The sequence below is a fragment of the Telopea speciosissima genome, chromosome 1, assembly GCF_018873765.1.
Source record: "Telopea speciosissima isolate NSW1024214 ecotype Mountain lineage chromosome 1, Tspe_v1, whole genome shotgun sequence".
Lineage (NCBI taxonomy): Eukaryota > Viridiplantae > Streptophyta > Magnoliopsida > Proteales > Proteaceae > Telopea > Telopea speciosissima.
Genome location: NC_057916.1, coordinates 27,227,091 through 27,247,300, shown reverse-complemented (window position 1 = coordinate 27,247,300; position 20,210 = coordinate 27,227,091). Strand labels below are relative to the sequence as shown.

General features: G+C 39.8%; 1 protein-coding gene across 1 annotated transcript in view; it reads left to right on the top strand.

The window, feature by feature from the left end:
* Positions 1 to 19,119, top strand: part of LOC122660555 (E3 ubiquitin-protein ligase PRT6-like) — a 79,115-nt gene extending 59,996 nt beyond the window's left edge. The window contains exons 13-21 of the mRNA XM_043855920.1: positions 472 to 680; positions 800 to 1,338; positions 1,486 to 1,590; positions 1,755 to 1,821; positions 2,028 to 2,105; positions 2,910 to 2,978; positions 3,146 to 3,245; positions 3,746 to 3,880; positions 18,879 to 19,119. Of these exons, the coding sequence (XP_043711855.1) occupies positions 472 to 680; positions 800 to 1,338; positions 1,486 to 1,590; positions 1,755 to 1,821; positions 2,028 to 2,105; positions 2,910 to 2,978; positions 3,146 to 3,217 (1,139 nt within the window). The 3' untranslated portion in view covers positions 3,218 to 3,245; positions 3,746 to 3,880; positions 18,879 to 19,119. The remainder of the gene's footprint in view (positions 1 to 471; positions 681 to 799; positions 1,339 to 1,485; positions 1,591 to 1,754; positions 1,822 to 2,027; positions 2,106 to 2,909; positions 2,979 to 3,145; positions 3,246 to 3,745; positions 3,881 to 18,878) is intronic.
* The last annotated feature ends 1,091 nt before the right edge of the window (positions 19,120 to 20,210 follow it).

Below are 20,210 nucleotides of genomic sequence, written 5' to 3'. Positions count from 1 at the left end.
TAGAAGATCCCTTAACAAATTAATAAATCCAGTATTCCTACCTTTTACCAATATTTTAGGCCCGTTAAAGTGGCTTATTACAATGAAAACCCCTTGGACGAAAGCCCCGACACACATGTAACCCAACTCAAGGCTTATTTCCCCTAAGATAACTCCATTGTTCTGATTTATCTGCATCACAAAATTTTTAGATTTCATAATCGAGTCCAATACAACCCCCCAAAAAAAAAATGGAAACAAAAACCCGTAAGCATAAAATATCGAAACAACATTATTGATATAATTGCAGTAGGTCGAGCCGTTGAGGACATGTGCTTCATATACTTAGATTGTGCTTCTACATTGCAATTCCATCACTGAATAAAGTTAGATTGTTCATGTTAACTATCAAAGGCAGTCAATAACCCCCACTGCGCCCCCTCCACCAAAAAAAGCACCTTATTTACATCTCATTGGTGCCATGCTTGACAGGTGACATGTTTTCTATCCTGAAACATGTTGAAAAGAGAGTAGTATATCCTGACATCCAGTTCTGGAAACGAGCTGCTGATCCAATCATTGCTCATGATCCTTTTTCTTCATTGATGTGGGTGCTGTTTTGTCTTCCACGTCCATTTCTATCATCCGTGGAGTCTTTTTTACCTCTTGTGCAGCTCTTCTATAGCGTGTGTGTCATTCAGGTACTTACTAGAATTCAGAATTCATTCTTTGAAGGAATTTATTGGGGAAAAAAAATCGAGTTTTGCTTAAATTTTCTTCTCTTGCCCGATTCTCCTTCTATTGGTGGATCGCATTGCAGGCAGTAATTACATCCTGTGGGAGACATGAACTGGATCTCACCAAATTACAGTTTGGTGACTGCCCAATTATTGACATATGCAAGATTATTGGAGAATCTGTAGTTACTCAGGAGTATTTTGTTACCAACTATGTTGATTCTTCATGCCATCCAAAAGATATGATTCGTAGATTTACTTTTCCTTATTTACGAAGGTGTGCGTTATTGTGGAAATTGCTGAGTTCTTCAATGTCAACGCCATTTGGTAAATCTCGTGTTTGGGATAGATCATCTCCTCATACAGAAAATGATATATGGGAAAACACCTGTGATTTATCAATAGAGCTTATAGAAATTGAACAACTAGAGAACATGTTCAAGATCCCCTCTCTGGATGTTGTTCTCAAGGATGGGTTGTTGCATACTTTAGTATTAAGATGGTTCAATCATTTCTTCAAGGTGTTTGAGGTTCGGAGTTATGGACGTGCTTTGCACTCCACTCCTGCAGTTCCATTCAAATTGATGCGTCTGCCCCATCTTTACCAGGATCTTTTGCAGAGGTATGTTTTCTACTTTCCCTCCACAAATTTGGATTTTGGAGGACTCCCTTCTCCATTTATTTTTGGGTTGGGGGAATGAGCATAGAAACCCTCTCCACTGTTTTCTTTGAAGTTTAAAGTCTTCCAATAAATTATTTGCTTCATCAGGTATATAAAACAGCAGTGCCCTGACTGCAAAGCTGTTCAGGATGTGCCAGCGTTATGCTTGCTTTGTGGTAGATTATGCTCTCCAACTTGGAAATCATGCTGCAGGTTCCACATACACCTCATTGTTCTTGTTGACTATTCCTTTTCTATTTCCCAATGCTGTATTTTAGTTGTTGGTTTTCTATGGCTGGTTTATGTTTGCCACTCTTGAGCCAAACATGCAGCTTTGACATTTGTTGCTAACATGTTTTTTACTAACACTTTTAAAGGGCAGGCAGCTGCCAAACTCATGCAATGGCCTGTGGTGCTGGTATTGGAGTGTTCCTATTGATCAGGGTATGGTTGATGCTCCTCAATATTATTTTGGTTTTTTGGCACAATTTTTTTTTTCCGTTTCTTCATTTCTTTTTCCCTTGAAGGGGGCCGTTCTGGAGTCTGGAAGTTTTTACTACCCACTAGTCAAAATTTTGAACTGCCCTGAAAGTCTCTTTCTTTCTCCCTCCCCCTTGCCTTGAAAAATGATGATTTTCTCATTGTGACAGAGAATCACAATCTTGTTACAAAGATCAGCGCGTCAGTCACCTTGGCCTTCTCCCTACTTGGATGCCTTCGGTGAAGAGGTATATATAGATATTTATTTTTTTGGCATTGCTCAAACATTAGTTTAGTATTATCTCCTATTATCAAAATGGTAGAAATGCTCGCTACCAATCGTATTCAGCTATTATCAAAATGGTAGAATCAAGCTCTCTTGATTCCTGTGATGTTTTCAGCCAGACGCAGTTTCAGTCCTTTAGTGGTATTTTATCTCTTGTTATTTCGAGTGACCGTTAGTTGGGTTCAATAGGGCAGGAGATTGCGAATCATACCCTACAGTTTCATGGGATTTGGACTCAAGAGAGAGTCCGATTGGGTATTGTATTTCTGGTTCTACTGCTGGCTTTATTCCCTTTTTGGAATCGTGAGATTGAAGAAGACATCAAGTCTTCTAATTTGCTTTTGCGGATGGTCTTACAAATTACAATAAAACCCTTGCCTTTTAAGTTTCCTTCTATTTTAATCTATCTGTCTTAATTCCAGAATCATCCATCCTCATGCAAGTCCCCTCCACCCCCATATGGTTCCTTTTCTCTTGTTAATTTTAGTTGCATTAAATTACGAAATTGCCATACACGTTGTTAATTGAGTTGTTTAATATCCGGTGGGCCCATAGCAAACCCAATAGGGTTTTTGGCCCGGATTCCGCATAAAAAATTCATGACAAAATGACACCTCCAGACATAGTATTGATATCAATATGTTCTGTCACATGTTTGCAGTCAAAAGCTTTTTCCTACTTAAAAATGTACCAAAATATGAGTTGTTTTGTTAGCTCCGTTTCCTGACTTCTTGGCTGTAACATGTTTTAAATTCTAAAATTACAGGATACTGAAATGCAAAGAGGGAAGCCGTTGTATTTGAATGAGGAACGCTATGCTGCTCTTACTCATATGGTGAGTAATTGGCCCTTTCACCTTATACATTTGTGTGTTTAATTTAATGAGTGCAAGTTGAGAACATCATTTAATCTTGGCTTACTAGAAATCTCTTTTGCTTATATAGTTTCTATTGATCGATTTTCTTCAATTATATATCCATGATCTTTTAACTTATATGACAGGTGGCATCTCATGGCCTTGATCGAAGTTCTGAAGTTCTTCGTCAAACAACTATCGACTCCTTCCTGATTTAGATTATAGCTTATATTTACGGTTGTGAAGGCAAGTCTTCTGCTTCTTTCTCTCTCTCTCTCTCAATGTGCCTACTGCTGTTTGACGTTTTACAATCTGCCAACATTGTGGGATTTGTATTTGGCCAATGTGATAGAGGAAGTGTCGGGTCCCAAATCTTTGGTAAAATTTCAGACCAAAATGAGCAGAGAAAGTGCCTGAAATTACTAAGATGTCTCTTAATATTTTTATATCCTTTACTCATTTTGGGCTGAAATTTATGTGACTCAGAAGGGTGAAAGGTCCTCTACCCCGTGGACCCACCAAACACTAAATATCAAGGAGCTTCCATATGTTAACTTGCTCCCTGTCCCACTCATAGTTTTTAGTGTCTAGGCGACCCAAGGCATTTGAGGGGGCCTGGACGCAAGGCAACGCCTTGACAACTATGGTCCCACCTCCCCCCTCCCCCCTCCCCCAAAAAAATAAAAATAAAACCACAGTTGATGAGTTAATCTGAATGTTTCAGATAATGGAACCTCCTGTTTCAAATTGATGTCAGAAGAATGAAAAATAATCTATTGGTGCAAAACCATCTACTTGTCCTTATGTATTTGAAAAGTGTTTCCTTTATTGAGGTGGGAACATATTGAAGTTTTGTGGTGCTTATTGTGCATTTTATTCAGGTTAGTATGCTAGCCTAGTAATTTGTGTTTTCCTCACATCTGGCTTTTTGTTGGTTTATTATTGTTGCTCAGATGCTGTGTATTTACTCTTTGCCAATTCCTCCTGAGAAGATTGGGGGTACTTTTTTTTCCTCATAGAAGAGTGTTGAATAATGTACACCAGAATACCGTGGGGGTATTTTGATCCTTTTACTGCTTTATATTTGAGTTTATGTACTGCCTAGTTAAGTCGGCTATTGCTAGGGGTATTTTTGTCTCTATGATGTAATCTTTCATATTTTAAATACGTGGCTTGTTTGATCAATTCGATCATTCAAGCATTCTCTCATATTTTGTTTTGTTAACATGGTATCAGAGCCAAATTCTCTAATCTAGGATTTCAAAACTTCCCCTTCATTGTTCTTCTCTTCTCTTTCCTTCTATTTTTTCTCCATGCTTCTCTCCATCCCTTTTAGGGCTGCTCTAATGAGGTGATCTTCTGATCTAGATGCTGCCCTTCACCAAACCTCATTCATCAATGTTCTAAACAATACTTGAGATCTATAGCTGCTGATTTCCACTTTTGTGATTTTTTGGATTTCTCCCCTTCTTGGAGATCGAGCCTCTATTACCTTGAGGATTGTTTTCCCCCTCTTGGAGATCCATATTAGCAACCTTGGACAGCAACTATCAAAGGTCTACACCAACAATTGAAGACAATTCCCTAAATCGATCTCTCTTTCAGGGTTTTTCAAAACCCTGACTCCAATCGATTTTAGGGTTATAGGTTTCAAAACTTGCTGATTTTTGGAGGGTGTGTTTCTTCAACTTCAAAGAGCACTCGACATCAATATCAGCCACTTTCAGATTTTTTTTAAGACCCCTAACCTCAATTGATCTCCTCTTTCAGGGTTTTTACAAAACCCTGAGCCTTATCGATTTTTGGGATCAGGGCCGTTTACTGCTGCTATTTCTTCAAGCAAGTTGCTGCTGCCAAGAGGGTTGCTAGACCTGATATTCAGCTTTTACTTCTGATTTTTCTGCCAAGGATTTACCTTCATCATGCCAGACTCTAATGTTACAACGGCTACTTCTGGAGGAGATGGTCAGTCCAAGACTGAATTCCTCCCTTATACTGCTGCCATTAAACTTGATGGCACCAATTATCTAATGTGGGCCATCTCTCTCTTTGACTGTAGCTGGAAGAGGACTCAGTGGCCATCTTAATGGTACCTCTAAACAGCCTACTGAAGAGGACCCCTCTCAAGCTCGATGGAATGCTAATGATGCTATAGTTATGTCCTTTGTTCTGAACTCCATGCCACAAGAACTCTCAAGTCAGTACCTTCTCCTTGAAACAGCCGCACAGATATGGGCTGCTGCCAAGGAAGCTTATGGACAATTGGGGAATGATGCACAAGTTTATGACATCCGGAAGACACTCCATACCATTACTCAGAAGGAGTTGTCAGTTACCAAATACTATGTTGTCCTCAAGAGCTTATGGCAACAATTGGATCACTATGCTCGATTTCAGCCCTCTACAACTGCCGACATTATTGCCTATTCCAAGTATGTGGATCAGTTTCGAGTTTATGATTTTTGGCTAGTCTTAATGCTGAATATGATCCAATTCGAGTGCAAGTTCTTGGTAGGGTCCCTTTTCCAACATTGGAGCAGGCCTTTTCTTATGTTCTTATTGAAGAGACACGTCGGGCTGTTGTGATGTTGACTCCTACAGTTGAGAGATCAGCCCTACAAGCTGCTGGTTCCAAATCTTCTACTAATTTTGAAAGTAGTGCTTCTGCTGCTATTGCTACGCAAAGGAGCCTATAAAGTGTGAACATTGCAACAAACCCTATCACACTAAGGCTCAATGCTGGAAATTACATGGGAAGCCCTCTAATTTTGAGGCCAAACGAGGTCATGGTAAACCTAAAAGCAAGGCTAATCACACTGAAAGTGTAACTACAACCCCCACCACTGAACAAGTTTTCTCCCAAGAAGAATTTCAGGCTCTCAGGCATATGTTACAGTCTTCCACTGCCTCTACTACATCTACTGCCAGTTATTCCACACCATCAGGTTCTCATTTTGCCCGTTCAGGTATTTCCTTTGTTGGTCATTGTGCATCGGTTGTCTCCACTCCATAGATCATAGACTCCGGTGCCACTGATCACATGACAGGTTCTTCTAGCCTCTTTCATACCTATTCCCCTACTGCTGGCAAGGATAAAGTTAAAATAGCTGATGGTACTCTAGCCCAGAATGGTCTGGCTGAGAGGAAAAACTGCCATTTCTTGGAGGTGGCTAGAGCACTTATGTTTGCTTGACATGTTCCTTCTTTTCATTGGGGAGATGCTGTCCTCACTGCAGCCTATTTGATTAATAGGCTGCCCAGCCGGGTTCTTGACTCCAAGTCCCCTGTCGAGCTATTACTTGGCTCTTCTTCTTTTATTGTTCCCCCTAGGGTGTTTGGCTACGTTTGTTATGCCAGGGACACTAGCTCCTCTGGTAAACTTGAACCCCGTAGTCTCAGCAGCATTTTCTTAGGGTACTCTGCCACCCAGAAGGGATACAAGTGCTATTATCCTCCTGCCAGACATACATTGGTTAGTATGCATGTTGTTTTTCATGAGATTGTTTCTTATTATTTGTCCCCATCTCTTCAGGGGGAGAGTGTTAGTGAAGATGTGCTGACCATAGAACTTTTCCTACAGTCTGTTTACAATGAGTTTGTTCCTGTTCCTTCTACTCGTAGTCCTCCCTCTACCTCAGGGGGAGAGGTTCCTATACAGGAGGAAACCATCTCAGTTGATGTTGTCGACGTTCCTATTCAAGGGGAGCAAACTCCAGTCCAGAAAACCATTAGTGAAGTTCAGAGGGAGATTAAAGAATCTAATGTGCAGACTTATACAAGGAAACATAAGCAGCTTCAACCAACCATAGCACCAGTACCCATCCAATTGCCGAACTTGGTTCCAGAAGCTGTCCCTCCACCTGGTAATACTTCTTCTCCTGATTTACCTATTGCTGTTCACAAAGGTGTCAGGGCTTGCACTAAGCATCCTATATCCCATGTTGTTTCTTACAACTCCCTTTCTCCATCTTTTCGTGCTTTTGTTTCTTCTCTTTCTTCTGTTCGTATTCCTAACAATTGGCAGGAAGCTCTATCAGATGGAAAGGGGAAGGCAACAATGATGGAAGAAATGGAAGCCCTAAAAAAAAATAACACATGGGAGCTTGTGGTTCTTCCACCTGGGAAGAGAACTGTTGGATGCAAGTGGGTGTTTGTAGTGAAACAGAAGGTGGATGGCACCGTGGATAGGTATTAGGCACGACTCGTGGCAAAGGGGTTCACCCAGACATACGACATTGATTACCAGGAGACCTTTGCCCCTATTGCAAAGCTGAATACTGTTTGAGTTTTGCTATCCTATGCAGTCAATCTTGGGTGGAAATTGCAATAGTTGGATGTGAAGAATGCTTTCCTAAATGGAGAACTGGATGAGGAGGTGTACATGGACATTCCACCATGTTCTCTTGTGACAAAAACCAAGGTAAGGTGTATAAATTGAAGCGTGCACTTTATGGGCTGAAGCAGTCAGCTCGAGCATGGTTTGGCTGGTTTCACAAGGCCATGATTTCTGTGGGCTATAAGCAGAGTAATGCTGATCACACTCTCTTTATAAAGAGGGTTGGTGAAAAACTCACTGTTCTTATAGTCTACATTGATAACATAGTAGGTATTGGCAATGATGGTGATCAAATCAGCCGGTTGAAGACCTTTCTTGGGCAGGAGTTTGAGATTAAAGATCTAGGAAAGCTACGGTACTTTCTTGGGGTTGAGGTTGCCAGATCTTCTAAAGGCATCTTTCTCTCCCAAAGGAAGTATTTCCTAGATTATTGGCTGAAACTGGTTTATTAGGATGTCACCCTTCAGATACTCCAATGGATGCTACTATTTGTCTCAAGGAAAAAGAGGGTGAACCTGTTGATAAAGGCCGGTACCAAAGACTAATAGGGAATTTGATTTATCTCTCACACACACGTCCTGATATTGCTGTTGTTGTGAGTACTGTGAGTCAGTTTATACATGATCCCTACTCTTCTCATAGAGAGGTTGTTCTTCGCATCCTTCACTACCTGAAGTCAGCTCCTGGAAAAGGAATTCTCCTGCCTCCTCATGGTCAGCTACGGATAGAAGCATACATGGCTGCTGATTGGGTTGGTTCTACAGATCGCAAGTCTATCTCTGGGTATTGCTCTTTTGAAGGTGGCAATCTTGTCACTTGGCGTAGCAAGAAGCAGAATATGGTTGATCGTTCTAGTGCCGAAGCAGAATTTCGTACTATGGCACAAGGCATTTGTGAGTTACTCTGGCTCAAAGGCTTGCTACAAGATCTTGGTGTCCCTATTCGTCTTCCTATGATGTACTATGATAACAAGGCTGCAATCAGCATTGCACATAACTGGGTACAGCATGATCTCACAAAGCATGTTGAAGTGGATATGCATTTCATCAAGGAGAAATTGGAAGAAGGGCTGATTTGTGTTCCCTTTGTGAAGTTTGCTGATCAGCTTGGTAATATTTTCACCAAGGGATTATCTAGAAAGCTATTTCATCCGAATTTAGTCAAGTTGGGCATGATTGACATATTTGCTCCAACTTGAGGGGGAGTGTTGAATAATGTACACCAAAATACCGTGGGGGTATTCTGGTCCTTTTACTGCTTTATATTTGAGTTTATGTACTGCCTAGTTAAGTCGGCTATTGCTAGGGGTATTTTTGTCTCTATGATGTAATCTTTCATATTTTAAATATGTGGCTTGTTTGATCAATTCGATCATTCAAGCATTCTCTCATATTTTATTTTGTTAACAAAGAGAGATATTGTTAACAAAACAGAAATAGTGAATGGTTTGAATGATCAATGTGATCACCAAGCAACATATTTATAACTTTCAAGTAGAGAACAGAATTACAAATAAACCCCCCACATAGCCGACTCCACTGGCTATGGGGGAAAACGCCCAAAATACCCTCTCGGGTTACATAACTCAACAGATATCAATAAAGAAACAAATCTTTGCAAATGCCAATCAGAAGTCTATTACCCAAAGGGAGATTGTTGTAAAAATTTGACTTGTTCAAAACAAAAGGATGACACTTCTGTTCCTTATTTTGGTCAAAGTACAGAAACTATCTTTAGACAACATCATATAGATACGCTGAAGTGCCAAAATTGGTAGTCCCATTGAAAATTACTAGCTTCAAATTCTTGGCTTTTACTTTCTAAATATATAGACGAAGAGGATTGTTAGCAGAACCGTGGGTTAGAAAGAGAGAATTAGAGAATAGAATGTGTTATTATCATTGATAGGTAAGCCCCTGTATTTATAATAAAGGGGAAAGTTACAAAGGGACTGAAATAGACATAATTACTCCTAACTAGCTGACTCAATAAGAACAGCAATCTAATCCTAATAACTTAACAACTAAGTAAGCCCAAAAGTACCAGAATACCCCCACGGTACTCTGGATTACATATTCCAATACTCCCCCTCAAGCTGGATTATACATATAAGTAAAAAAGAAGCTCCAGCTTGAACTAATAAGAAAAAACTTCAACATTCTAACACTCCCCCTCAAGTTGGCACATATAAGGCACTAATGCCCAACTTGAACAAAATAGGAAGAAATAGAGTTGCAGCAGAGTCCAGCTTGACAGATGAATGCAGCTCCCAAATAAACCTTCAAGAACTTGAAATAATCGATCTTCAAAACCAGGACTGACATGATCAGCACACCTGGACTGGAATATCTTCCAAAAAGGCAGCTTTCAGACCTTCAATAGCTATCTAGTGATGAATCTCAGATTGTCATAGTGACATAAAAACTTGAAGATAAACAATTAGGGCAGGTAAGCAGCGGAAACAACTGAATCAGGCAGCGGAAAAAACTAAATCAACCTAACTGTAAGTCCTCAATTAGACAGGCAACAACCAAATATCTTCAATACTCTTCAATCTTTCAATCTCCCCCTTACGGCAAACTCAACCTAATAACGAAAGATACCCAATGGCAAACGTGGAAAAAACTGATCTTCTATGTTTTGCACATACGTTCGTGCAAGTTCTGCTTTCTGCAATGTCTGCAAGTGTACTGTACATAATCTCCCCCTCACGTGTAGTAGCACACGTAGACATAACAGAAATGATGTAAGAGATAATGGCAAAAGTATAATGTTCCAGAATTTTCCAAAGGTGTTATGGGTAATGGAAAAAGAAGGAATGGCAAAAATTAGAATTTATCATAAACTTCCAAAGTTGTTATGGGTAAATGCCAAAGGTATGGTATGGGATATGGGTAATTGAAGAAGTAGTGGGATAAAGAATAATGGAGTAATGCAACATAAATTTTCAATACACCTGTAGGGGAGAAACACCAAACTCCAATATTCAGATCTGATCTAAAGAAGAAGACAGATCTGATTTGAAGCAAGGAAAGGCTCCAATCTTCAATGCTTGATCAATCTTCAAACAAGGAAGAACTAGTGTGCAAAACTCCAATTTATAAACGCCCATATGCTGAATAGAACTGATGAAGATATCTGGGCAGAATTGATGTAACAAACTGCTCAAAAACTTGGATCAAATCTGAATTAGAGAACACTAATGCTTGAAGCAATCTCCCATAGTTAGCTGAATATAAACATGTAGAAAAGCTTCACACAACTGAATATGTTTAGTCCCAACCAATAACCATGGAACAACTATTGTAATCCCAAATAGAAACTGATCTCCAAGGTAGTAGATTCAATTCTTCAATAAGGTGAAAGAACTTCGATCTCCAATATTAGGCAGACACAGTCTCAAGAACAGGGCAGCAGTAGTCCTTATGAAGGCAGCATTAACATGTTAACCAGTCATGCTTACAGAAGCCAATCAACAGAACTATAAGGAAGAAACCTGAATTTTGTCAAAAGTATTCCAAGAATGATGCTGATATTTGGGTCAGGTACTCCTCTGATGTTGATAAAAGTCCCCTCAAAAAATCAGCAAGATAGGGCATCCCTTCCCCTAAGATCGATTAGAGTCCGGGTTTTGTAAAAAACCTTACAAAACCTTGAAAGTTGAGATCGATTGTAGTGAAGGGGGCTTCAAAAAATTGATGATGACTTGTCAAAGATTGATGATGTCTTGGAATAGATGTTGTCCTCAGCTGCTTGAATGGATCTCCAATACGAATAACCAATCTCTTTTTGTGTTTGAGACTTGATCTTTAAGAGGGAGAAACACCAAAAGTTGCAAAAAGAAAATAGGGCAGCAGCTACCACATGAAATAGAACTTCTTCAAGCCATGTATTGATGAAGTAAATTATCCCTCTTGATGGTAGAAACTCCTCCAAAAAACCACGGCAGCAGCAAACATCCCAAAAATTGATATGTATCAGGGTTTTGGAAAACCCTGAAAAGTAGAGATCGATTGGATTGGGGTAGGGGTCTTCAAAAAACTTGGAATAGAGGCTAATATTGAGGTCGAGTGGAGCTTATAAGAGTGGAGAATCACCCTTCAAAAATCAGCAGGAACAGCGAACTGGACCCCTAAAAATCGATTGGAGTTAGGGTTTTGTCAGGGTTTTAGCAGGCAACCAAATTAGAAGGTTAAGGAAGCCTTGCTGTAGAAACTAATCCAGCCAACAGAAAGGGTCTAAACTCAGGTCGAGTAGGGCTTCTATAGGGAGTAACCCTTGCAAGAAATCCCAACCTGATCTGATGGTGTGATTGTGAGAACCAGGGGTTGATCCAACAATAGAAGGTGGGAGATCCATAAATAGAAGGTTAATGGTTTGGCCAGATCTAGCCATTGGAAAGGAGTAAAAGTGGGGTTGATGGATGCTGGTTAAGGTTGCAGATGAAGCTCCAACAATGAACAATTAGCCTTCAATAGTGGTAGAGATCTGATCTTCAAAAAAATCTGGAAAACTCCAATATCGTAGAGATGGTTCCAGCAACCATCGATCTGCAAAAAAGGTAATGAAATTAGGTAGGATGGAGGGGGAGGGCAGCAACTAAATCATTGGTTTAGGTTTTACCTCATTAGTGTTGCCCCCTTACAAGGATGAGAAGAAGAAAACCAGAAGAAGGTGAAACCGAGAAAGAGAGAAAGGAGGGAGAAGTCAATTGAAGAAGAAAAGGAGGGTTTTTTCTTTCTTTCTAACCTAGATCAGACTTGGTTCTGATACCATGTTAGTAGAACAGTGGGTTAGAAAGAGAGAATTAGAGAATAGAATGTGTTATTATCATTGATAGGTAAGCCCCAATAGAGGGGAAAGTTACAAAGGGACTGAAATAGACGTAATTATCCTTAACTAGCTGACTCAATAAGAGCAGCAATCTAATCCTAATAACTTAACAACTAAGTAAGCCCAAAAGGACCAGAATACCCCCACGATATTCTGGATTACATATTCCAACAAGGATCTTGATCAAAGTTGACACCAACCAAGATTTCAAGACTTCCATACCTAAGCTATATAAAACACGACTGAGATTCTGTTTCTTGGACCCCCATCTCTTCAGGTCTCTTCAACTCCAAATCTGCCTGGGACCTTATGAGATCTAGGGGTCTAGTTGTCCCTTGGCATAGACTTGTTTGGTTCAAGGGCCACATCCCTCATCATAGCTTTTGCACCTAGAGAGCCTTCTCTAAAATGCCTTCCAACGCAGTCGTTTCTCCTTCGCCATCAGATCTCAATCTCCCCTACCTGCTACCTTTGCTAGAATGCAATAGAAGATGATGATCACCTCATCTTTGCATGCCCCTTCTCCTCCTTTATTTGGTCTGGTATTCTTGACAAATGTTGGCCAAGAAGTAGAAGGATTCTTCCCTTCCATCGAGAGTGGCTATGGGTTGATTCGACGTTTGCAGGGACCACTGTAAAAAAAAAAGGGGGTACCCAGTGCATGAGGCTCTCGCCAGTCGCCACTGTGGGGTCCGGGGAGGGTCATAATGTACGTAGCCTTACCCCTGCTTTCACAAAGAGGCTGTTTCCAGACTCGAGCCCATGACCACTTGCTCATAATGGAGCAACCTTTACCGTTGCAGGGAACAATGTTTGTGATATAATTGGGAAACTTGCCTTTGGAGCAGCAATCTCTCACATTTGGATGGAGCGCAACCTTCGGAGATGGACATCCAACCTTAGATCTTTCCGACAGATTTGAGATTCCATCTCCTTTGAAGTTTTGACCAAAGTTTCTGAGTTCCCTCTTCTTGTACCCCCTCCCCTAGGAACAAACATATTGTTGTCTCCTGGGGCCTCCCCCCCCCCCCCTCCCCTTCCCCCCCGTCCTCCTAAAAGGTTTCCCCCTTTATATTCTCTCATTGTTTTCCCCTACCCCTTCTGGGGTTTTTCTTGTCTTCTCTCTTTTGGTAATTTATATTTGTGTTCACCCAAAAAAAAAAACACGACGAAGAGCCTGCATATTCCTCCTAGATTAGTTGCTCTATTGATGAAGGGAAATCAGCTGGCCCCTGTTCTGTTTTCTCCATAATTTCCTTCCACCACCTCACTTTTACATAGTTCCCTGTTTCTCTAGATTTAAATCAAACTTTTATTCAACAACAACAACGACTCAGCCTTATCCCAACTAAATGGGGTCGGCTACGTGAATCCTTGCCCTCCAATCAGCTCTATTCGAGGCCATACTTGATACAAGGCCTAAGCTATGCATGTATTTCCTCACCCCATCTCCTAAGGTCATTTTAGGTCTGCCCCTAGCTCTTTTAGTTCCTTCAATCAATATCAAAAATCACTCCTCTGTATTAGAGAATCCAAAGGCTTCCGTTGAACATGGCCATGCCACCTCAAACAACTTTCTCGTAGCTTATCATGTATCGGAGCTACTCCCAAATCAGCTCTAATATGATCATTCCTTACTTTATTTTTCCTAGTTTTCCACTCATCCATCTCAACATCCTCATCTCCGCTACACTGAGTTTATCTATATGATGTTTCTTAACTACCCAACATTCTGCACCATACATCTAATGCAGTAGAAGGATGGATGAGCTAGATATCGTTCTAGCACAAACGGATCTCGAATCCACAAGGTAGAAGATAGGGACGAAAATTGAAAATTTCAATAGATTTCAAGATAATCCATCACAAAGCCCAAAGAGACCTTATATAATAGGTCAAGATACATTTCAAACTAATAAAAGTGACCCAAAATTCAAAATTTACGTCAAAACTTTGAAGCCCTGGACGGCCTTGAAAACAAAGGTTTTTTGGGCGGATGCCTTAGTTGAACCCGGCGCAGCCCCATGCACATGTAGATCTTTGCACGCTATTTCTAAAAAGATATTTTAATAACGAATCAGACGAGAAATGATAAAGTTACGCTGTCCGGAAGTTGGCCCTGGGAGTTTTAGTATTTTCTGCCAGATTGGATCACTTTCTGTCGGTCCAGAGAATCCAAGAATTGGGCCGATACTTCCTCTACATCAACATCATAGCCAGTCGTATGACTGTCTTTAAATTTTCCTTTAAAGAATACATTGATCACACAACACTCCAGACGTACCTCTCCACTTCATCCATCATATTTTAATTCTCTGTGAAACATTATCCTCTATATCACTCTCTTTATTTATGATTGAGGCCACCAAAACAATATCATCAACAAAAACATACACCAAAACAATATCATCAACAAAAACATACACCAAGGAACCTCATCTTGAATGTCTCTAGTTAAATCATCCATGATAAGCACAAACAAACAAGAGCTTAAAGTCGATCCTTAATGTAACCCAATTGTAATTGAGAATTCACTACCTTGCCCCCCCCCCCCCCAAACTGTTCTTACACTTGTCACCGCACCATCATACAAATCTTTAATTATGTCCACATATTTACTTACAACACTTTTCTTCTCTAATACTTGCTAGATTAACTCTTAGGGACTATGTCATAAGATTTTTAGGTCAATAAAGACCATATGGAGATCTTTTTTGCAATCTTTAATCTTTCCATGAGTATCGTAAGTAAGTAATAGCTTTTGTCGTGGATCTTCCTGGCATAAATCCAAATTGGTTCTCCGTAATAGTAGTTTTTTGTCTCAAGTAATAACCCTCTCTCATAATTTCATATTTTGACTCATTAGTTTTATGCCTCTCTAGTTATTGCAGTATTGAATATCACCTTTATTTTTGTAAATCGGAACCACAATGCTTCTCCTCCTTTCATCTAGCATTTTCCTTGTGCTCATAATCTTATTGAACACCTTGGTTAGCCAAGATAAACCATATATTCCTAAGCTCTTTCACACTTCTATTGGGACTTTATCTGTGCCTTATGCCTTACCTACTTTCATCCTCCTTAAAGCTTTTTTTACTTCAGACACCCTAATCTTTCGTATATATCTATGACATCTAGTATCTTGATGGGTAATATACTCTTCCGGAATACTATTACGTGAAGTATCTTCATTTAGTAGGCCGCAAAATAACCTCCCAATCTCTTCTTAATGTCCTCATCCCTTATTAGTACTTTACCATCTTCACTTTTAATGCATCTAACATAGTCGAGATCTCTACTCTTCCTTTCCCTCATTTTATCTATTTTATAGATAGCCTTTTCCCCCTCCTTTTGGCTTAGATTGTTATAAAGATCTTCATATTTCTTTGCCCTTGTTTTTCCCACAATTTTCTTAGGTTCATTTTTGGCAAATCTACACCTTTGTAGATCCTCTACATCCTAAATCATTTTTCATGTCTTAAAACTAGCTTTCTTTCATCATCCCATCACCAAGTCTCTTTAGAGGAATGGCGTTTTCCTTTTGATACGTCTGGACATCTTTAGCAACCTTCTTAATACAAGTAGTCGTCTCATTCCACATCGTATTAGTGTCTCCCTCAAAGTCCCACTCTCCTTGTTTGACCACTTCATCCGTAAAAGATTTCAAAGTATCTCCTTTTAGGATCCACCACCTTATCCTAGAGCAAATAAGCTCACCTTTCTTACGATTCTGTTTAATGACCCACATATCCCTGACCACTAATCTATGTTGTGTGGTTAGGCTCTCCTCCGGTATAACCTTACAGTCTAGTTAGGAAGAAATCTATTTGGCTACTATGATGCCCACTTTTGAAGAAAACTAAATGCTCCTCTTTCTTTGCAAAGTAAGTGTTTACAATGGATAAATTATGAGCCACAGGAAAATCTAAAACTGAAATCTTCTCCTCATTCCTCTCTCCAAAACCATATCCTCCATGTACACCTTTATAGCCTCTACGATTTTTCCCAACATGTCCATTCAGATCACCCCCTATAATAATATTTTCTCCTTGAATTAAGCCTTGCACTAATCCATCCATGTGTTCCCAAAATTGTACTTGCTATCATCCAATCCTCCTTGAGGTGTGTAAGCGCTAATGATATTGACAACCTCTTTCTCCAACATAAGTTTGATGGATATAATTCTATCTCCGAATCTTTTAACATCCACCACATCATTCTTTAAATCTTTATCCACTACTATGCCCACTCAAATTGTATTACTTTTATCCCCCGTATACCAAAGTTTAAAGTCATCCAACTCCTTAGATTTTTTACCCTTCCATCTCTAGTCTATTAAATACAAGCTATGTTAATTCTTCTTTTCATAACATCTATCAATTCTAGACTCTTACCTGTTCAAGATCCAATGTTTCAAGATGCTAATCTAATCCTACGCTTTTGGACTAGCTTCTTTACCCGCACTTGTATACGGTGCGAGAACGCTTGCCTACTTGTCATGCATCCGGGCACCGACGTGACATGTCGCTTAGAGGGGACATCTTAGCTAACCCTTGCTCATTTTTCACTACACTCGGGTCATAGTGTAGTGCGTCGCTTATTTTGTCGGGGAATGCCCTAGCATAACATTTATAATATAAGGTCTAAATTGGCCATTTGTCGAATTTCAGCCTCGTCCCTCCATCTAATGGTCAATCCTCCTGTGTATGTTCATGCACTCCCTTGTACTCCCGTGCACCTCTTGGTAGTCCTGAATTTTTTCCATTTTTTTTTTCTGTTGAGTGGCCTACTCCGATTGAGCTGAGACTTTTTGTATGAGCAAGGAGCCTTGGTGTCTACTTGTCCATAAAATTTCAACTCCACCTAATTTGCCATGTGGCATATCTAAGTGTCCCCAGCTGTTTTTTCTCGTGGGTTGCCATCCAACAAAATTGCTTTAGTAAGTAAATTATATATGGAAAAAGATCTCCATGTTGTTCACTTAAGGTACGACCCTCTCACTTGGATTTTTTAACTCATTTTCTCCTCTTACCATTGTGAGCCCCCTACTGAAGATATTATCCTGCTCACTACCACTGATGTGGCATGGGAGATTCGTCCTATACTGGCAGCATGGGAAACCCTCCCCCATAAATAAATAAAGGTAAAAGTTTTTCTAGTCCGGAAAGAGTAGAGTGTATCTCTAGATTGACACCATGTTTTGCTATGTGGAAAGGTGATATGACGATCTTAGTTTAGGGATAGGTAGAAAATGGTCTAGATTAGCTTCATTTCAAATTTCACACATACTTAATTCAAATATTTACTGTCACATGGATTGACATATTCCTTCGGATATTCATCCATCCATTTCTTTTTAGGAAAGTTTCATTTTTCACTGGATTTTCAAAACCTTATTTGGCCACTTGGCCAATTCTGTTTGGTTAAACCTTAACCAGAGATTCAAAAATCACAATCAGATCAGAATTGGCCAAGGCCGATTCAAAATGGCTGGATCCATATACAAATTCTAGGGTTAAGGCAGATTATGGCCGCCAACCGATTCACCCCGGTTCGGAATCGGCTGGAAATGATTCTGATCCCTATTCTGTGTTTACAAACCCTGACCATGACATGTCAACTGTCGACAAAATTTCATCTCTATCCAATCCGCTGTGTGGTAAATATTTGTGATAGTATAAAGAAACTCTTTGGACCTGCTGGATAAGAAAAACTTTGTCCATACAACCTGAATGCAAGCTTATCTCATTCCTCACCCATAAAGAACCAAAGACGTTTCTTGCCTTACCTGTACTGTGGATGATATTCAGCCCAGCCAGAAATTTGACTCATCACAAGTATTGTCCCAACTAGTTTTGGTTGGTTACAAGAATCTCTTTTGGGCATCCAGGATCTGTACTGAAGGTCTGGCTTGAAGTTTCCAAAATGCCAACTACCAACATGACACATCCATCCTTCTCTCGTTATCTGGTTTTGAACCAGCAACAATGATAGTCCAATCAGAAATTGCCAACCCTTCCTAGCCATGAAGAAACAGTTGCCAAGTTTTTCGCCAACCTATTTGTTGCTACCATTATCACAGCTGTTGATTTACACCCCTATTCCACATCCATAACAAAAATTGCTTGGTTTCATGTACCTTATCTTGTAGCTGGTAGCAGCTCCAGGTGGTTGGTTTTAATTCACATGTTTGACCTTGTTAAGCTATATTTCTGATGAGTACTCGGTCCATGATATTGATGAATTTGTTGTCAAATCTGGTTACAGAGCCAGGAGAAACATCGGCACTAGTAATTTTTTCCTTGCCTTTTGGACCTGTGTCTTGTTTTAATGCCTTATTCCCACTCATCTGAGTATAATCCTTCTGCTCCGAAGAAACTAAGGTTTTGATTTCACCCTTCAGTTTGAATCTGGCCAAGTAGCGTAATACTTGGCTAGTTTGGTTTCTATATCACTTCTGTGAGCTGCATTCAATTGCATATGGTTTGCTTCATGTTTTTTGGGCCATTCATTATTTTTATGAATGTGATAAAGTGAGGAACAACAACTCGACTTATCCCAACTAAATGTGATAAAGTGACCATGAAAAGAGATTGCAATGGAAACTGCTGTTGGGTCTAATGATCAAGTAATCTTTGCTTCTTAGTGAATGCGTTTCACGTGTATGGCTTGAATTGCATGTTATCCTAACAATTTCTATTGACTTCCAGCTATTATTGCCTGTGATGAAGTTGGAATTGAGACTTAAAATGGAGGGACCGTTTTGCTAGCTAACTGTGATCTCATTCAGATGTTCCAATTGTACAGTTTCACATTTGTGGTAGATACAGAAAGAACTATTGCTGCAGTGTAGCTTATAGTTGTCAGTCTATCCTGAATCGTGTTCCAGGATATGTAATTATCTATATAGTTCCATTGTTTTTGGCATTTTAAAGCTGCCAATGATTTAGTGAGCTTCTTGTCATTGATTTGTAGTTGCAAGAGTAAGCTATGTATGCCATGCAATCTACTGGTGTTGGGGAATGAGCTGATTGTTCCCAGGCATCCAGTATGGGCTTCATTTTCTTTCTATTTGATTGGCCAAACCCAATGACATCAGCAATAATGTGATCTAAACCATGAAAATGGGTTGGGTTGGGGCTATCCTACCTACAGGGTCTGAACTCAATAGGGAGGAGAGGAGGGGGGGAGGGGACGCAGCTGATAGCATCATCCCCAAATTTTTTTGATGGATAGACATGGAGACTGTTTCAACATAGACATGGAGACTATGTTGCTTTGTGGGCTTTCAACCGAGTACAAGCTTAATCCTTTTTTTTCATTAAAAGTACATGCTAATCTATTGAAAGATTTCTGAAACCCCATCTATTTAAGTTCTGGAAAAACAGTGAAACTGTGTGTGTTTCACTGTTTCTTGCTACAATGTATTTTTGGACTTGAATGTATGTTGGCTGAAATAGACATGAAGACTCCGTAAATGCTTCCAGGGATTTTGTTGCTTTGTTGGCTTTTTACAGAGTACAAGCCAACTCTGGGCTCCTTGGACAATTTGCCAGATTTCATTTCACATCTGAATTCTCTAACGGTACCACAACAGTTTGGATTTCTTGCTACTGTACCATTGGATTTGGAAGTCCGTTGGCTGAAGAACTTTTCAAACGACCTGCATAGACATCTCTGGTGAGACATAAACTAATTATCAAAAAAAATATATGTAATAATTACTCTAGGACAGTTTTTTGTGAAAATGAATGTATAATCCAAAAAAGGACCGCATCTAAAATCTGGCCATGTTTTAATTGTTCATGTTGATTCGTTAGTAATAAGATCAGCCAAGTCCTATTTGACCACTCCATGAGCAAACGTTCATGGCCATTATGGAGAAATCTTTTACAAAGGAGATACATTAGTTACATTTATATATGAAAAATCGAGATCTGGTGATATAATGTAGGGTTTTCTTGGCCCCTATAGTGGGTTGTCTTGTATGGCTTTTTGGCCCTTGAACTTGTGCCCGGGAAAAAAACCACTAGTAGACGGGT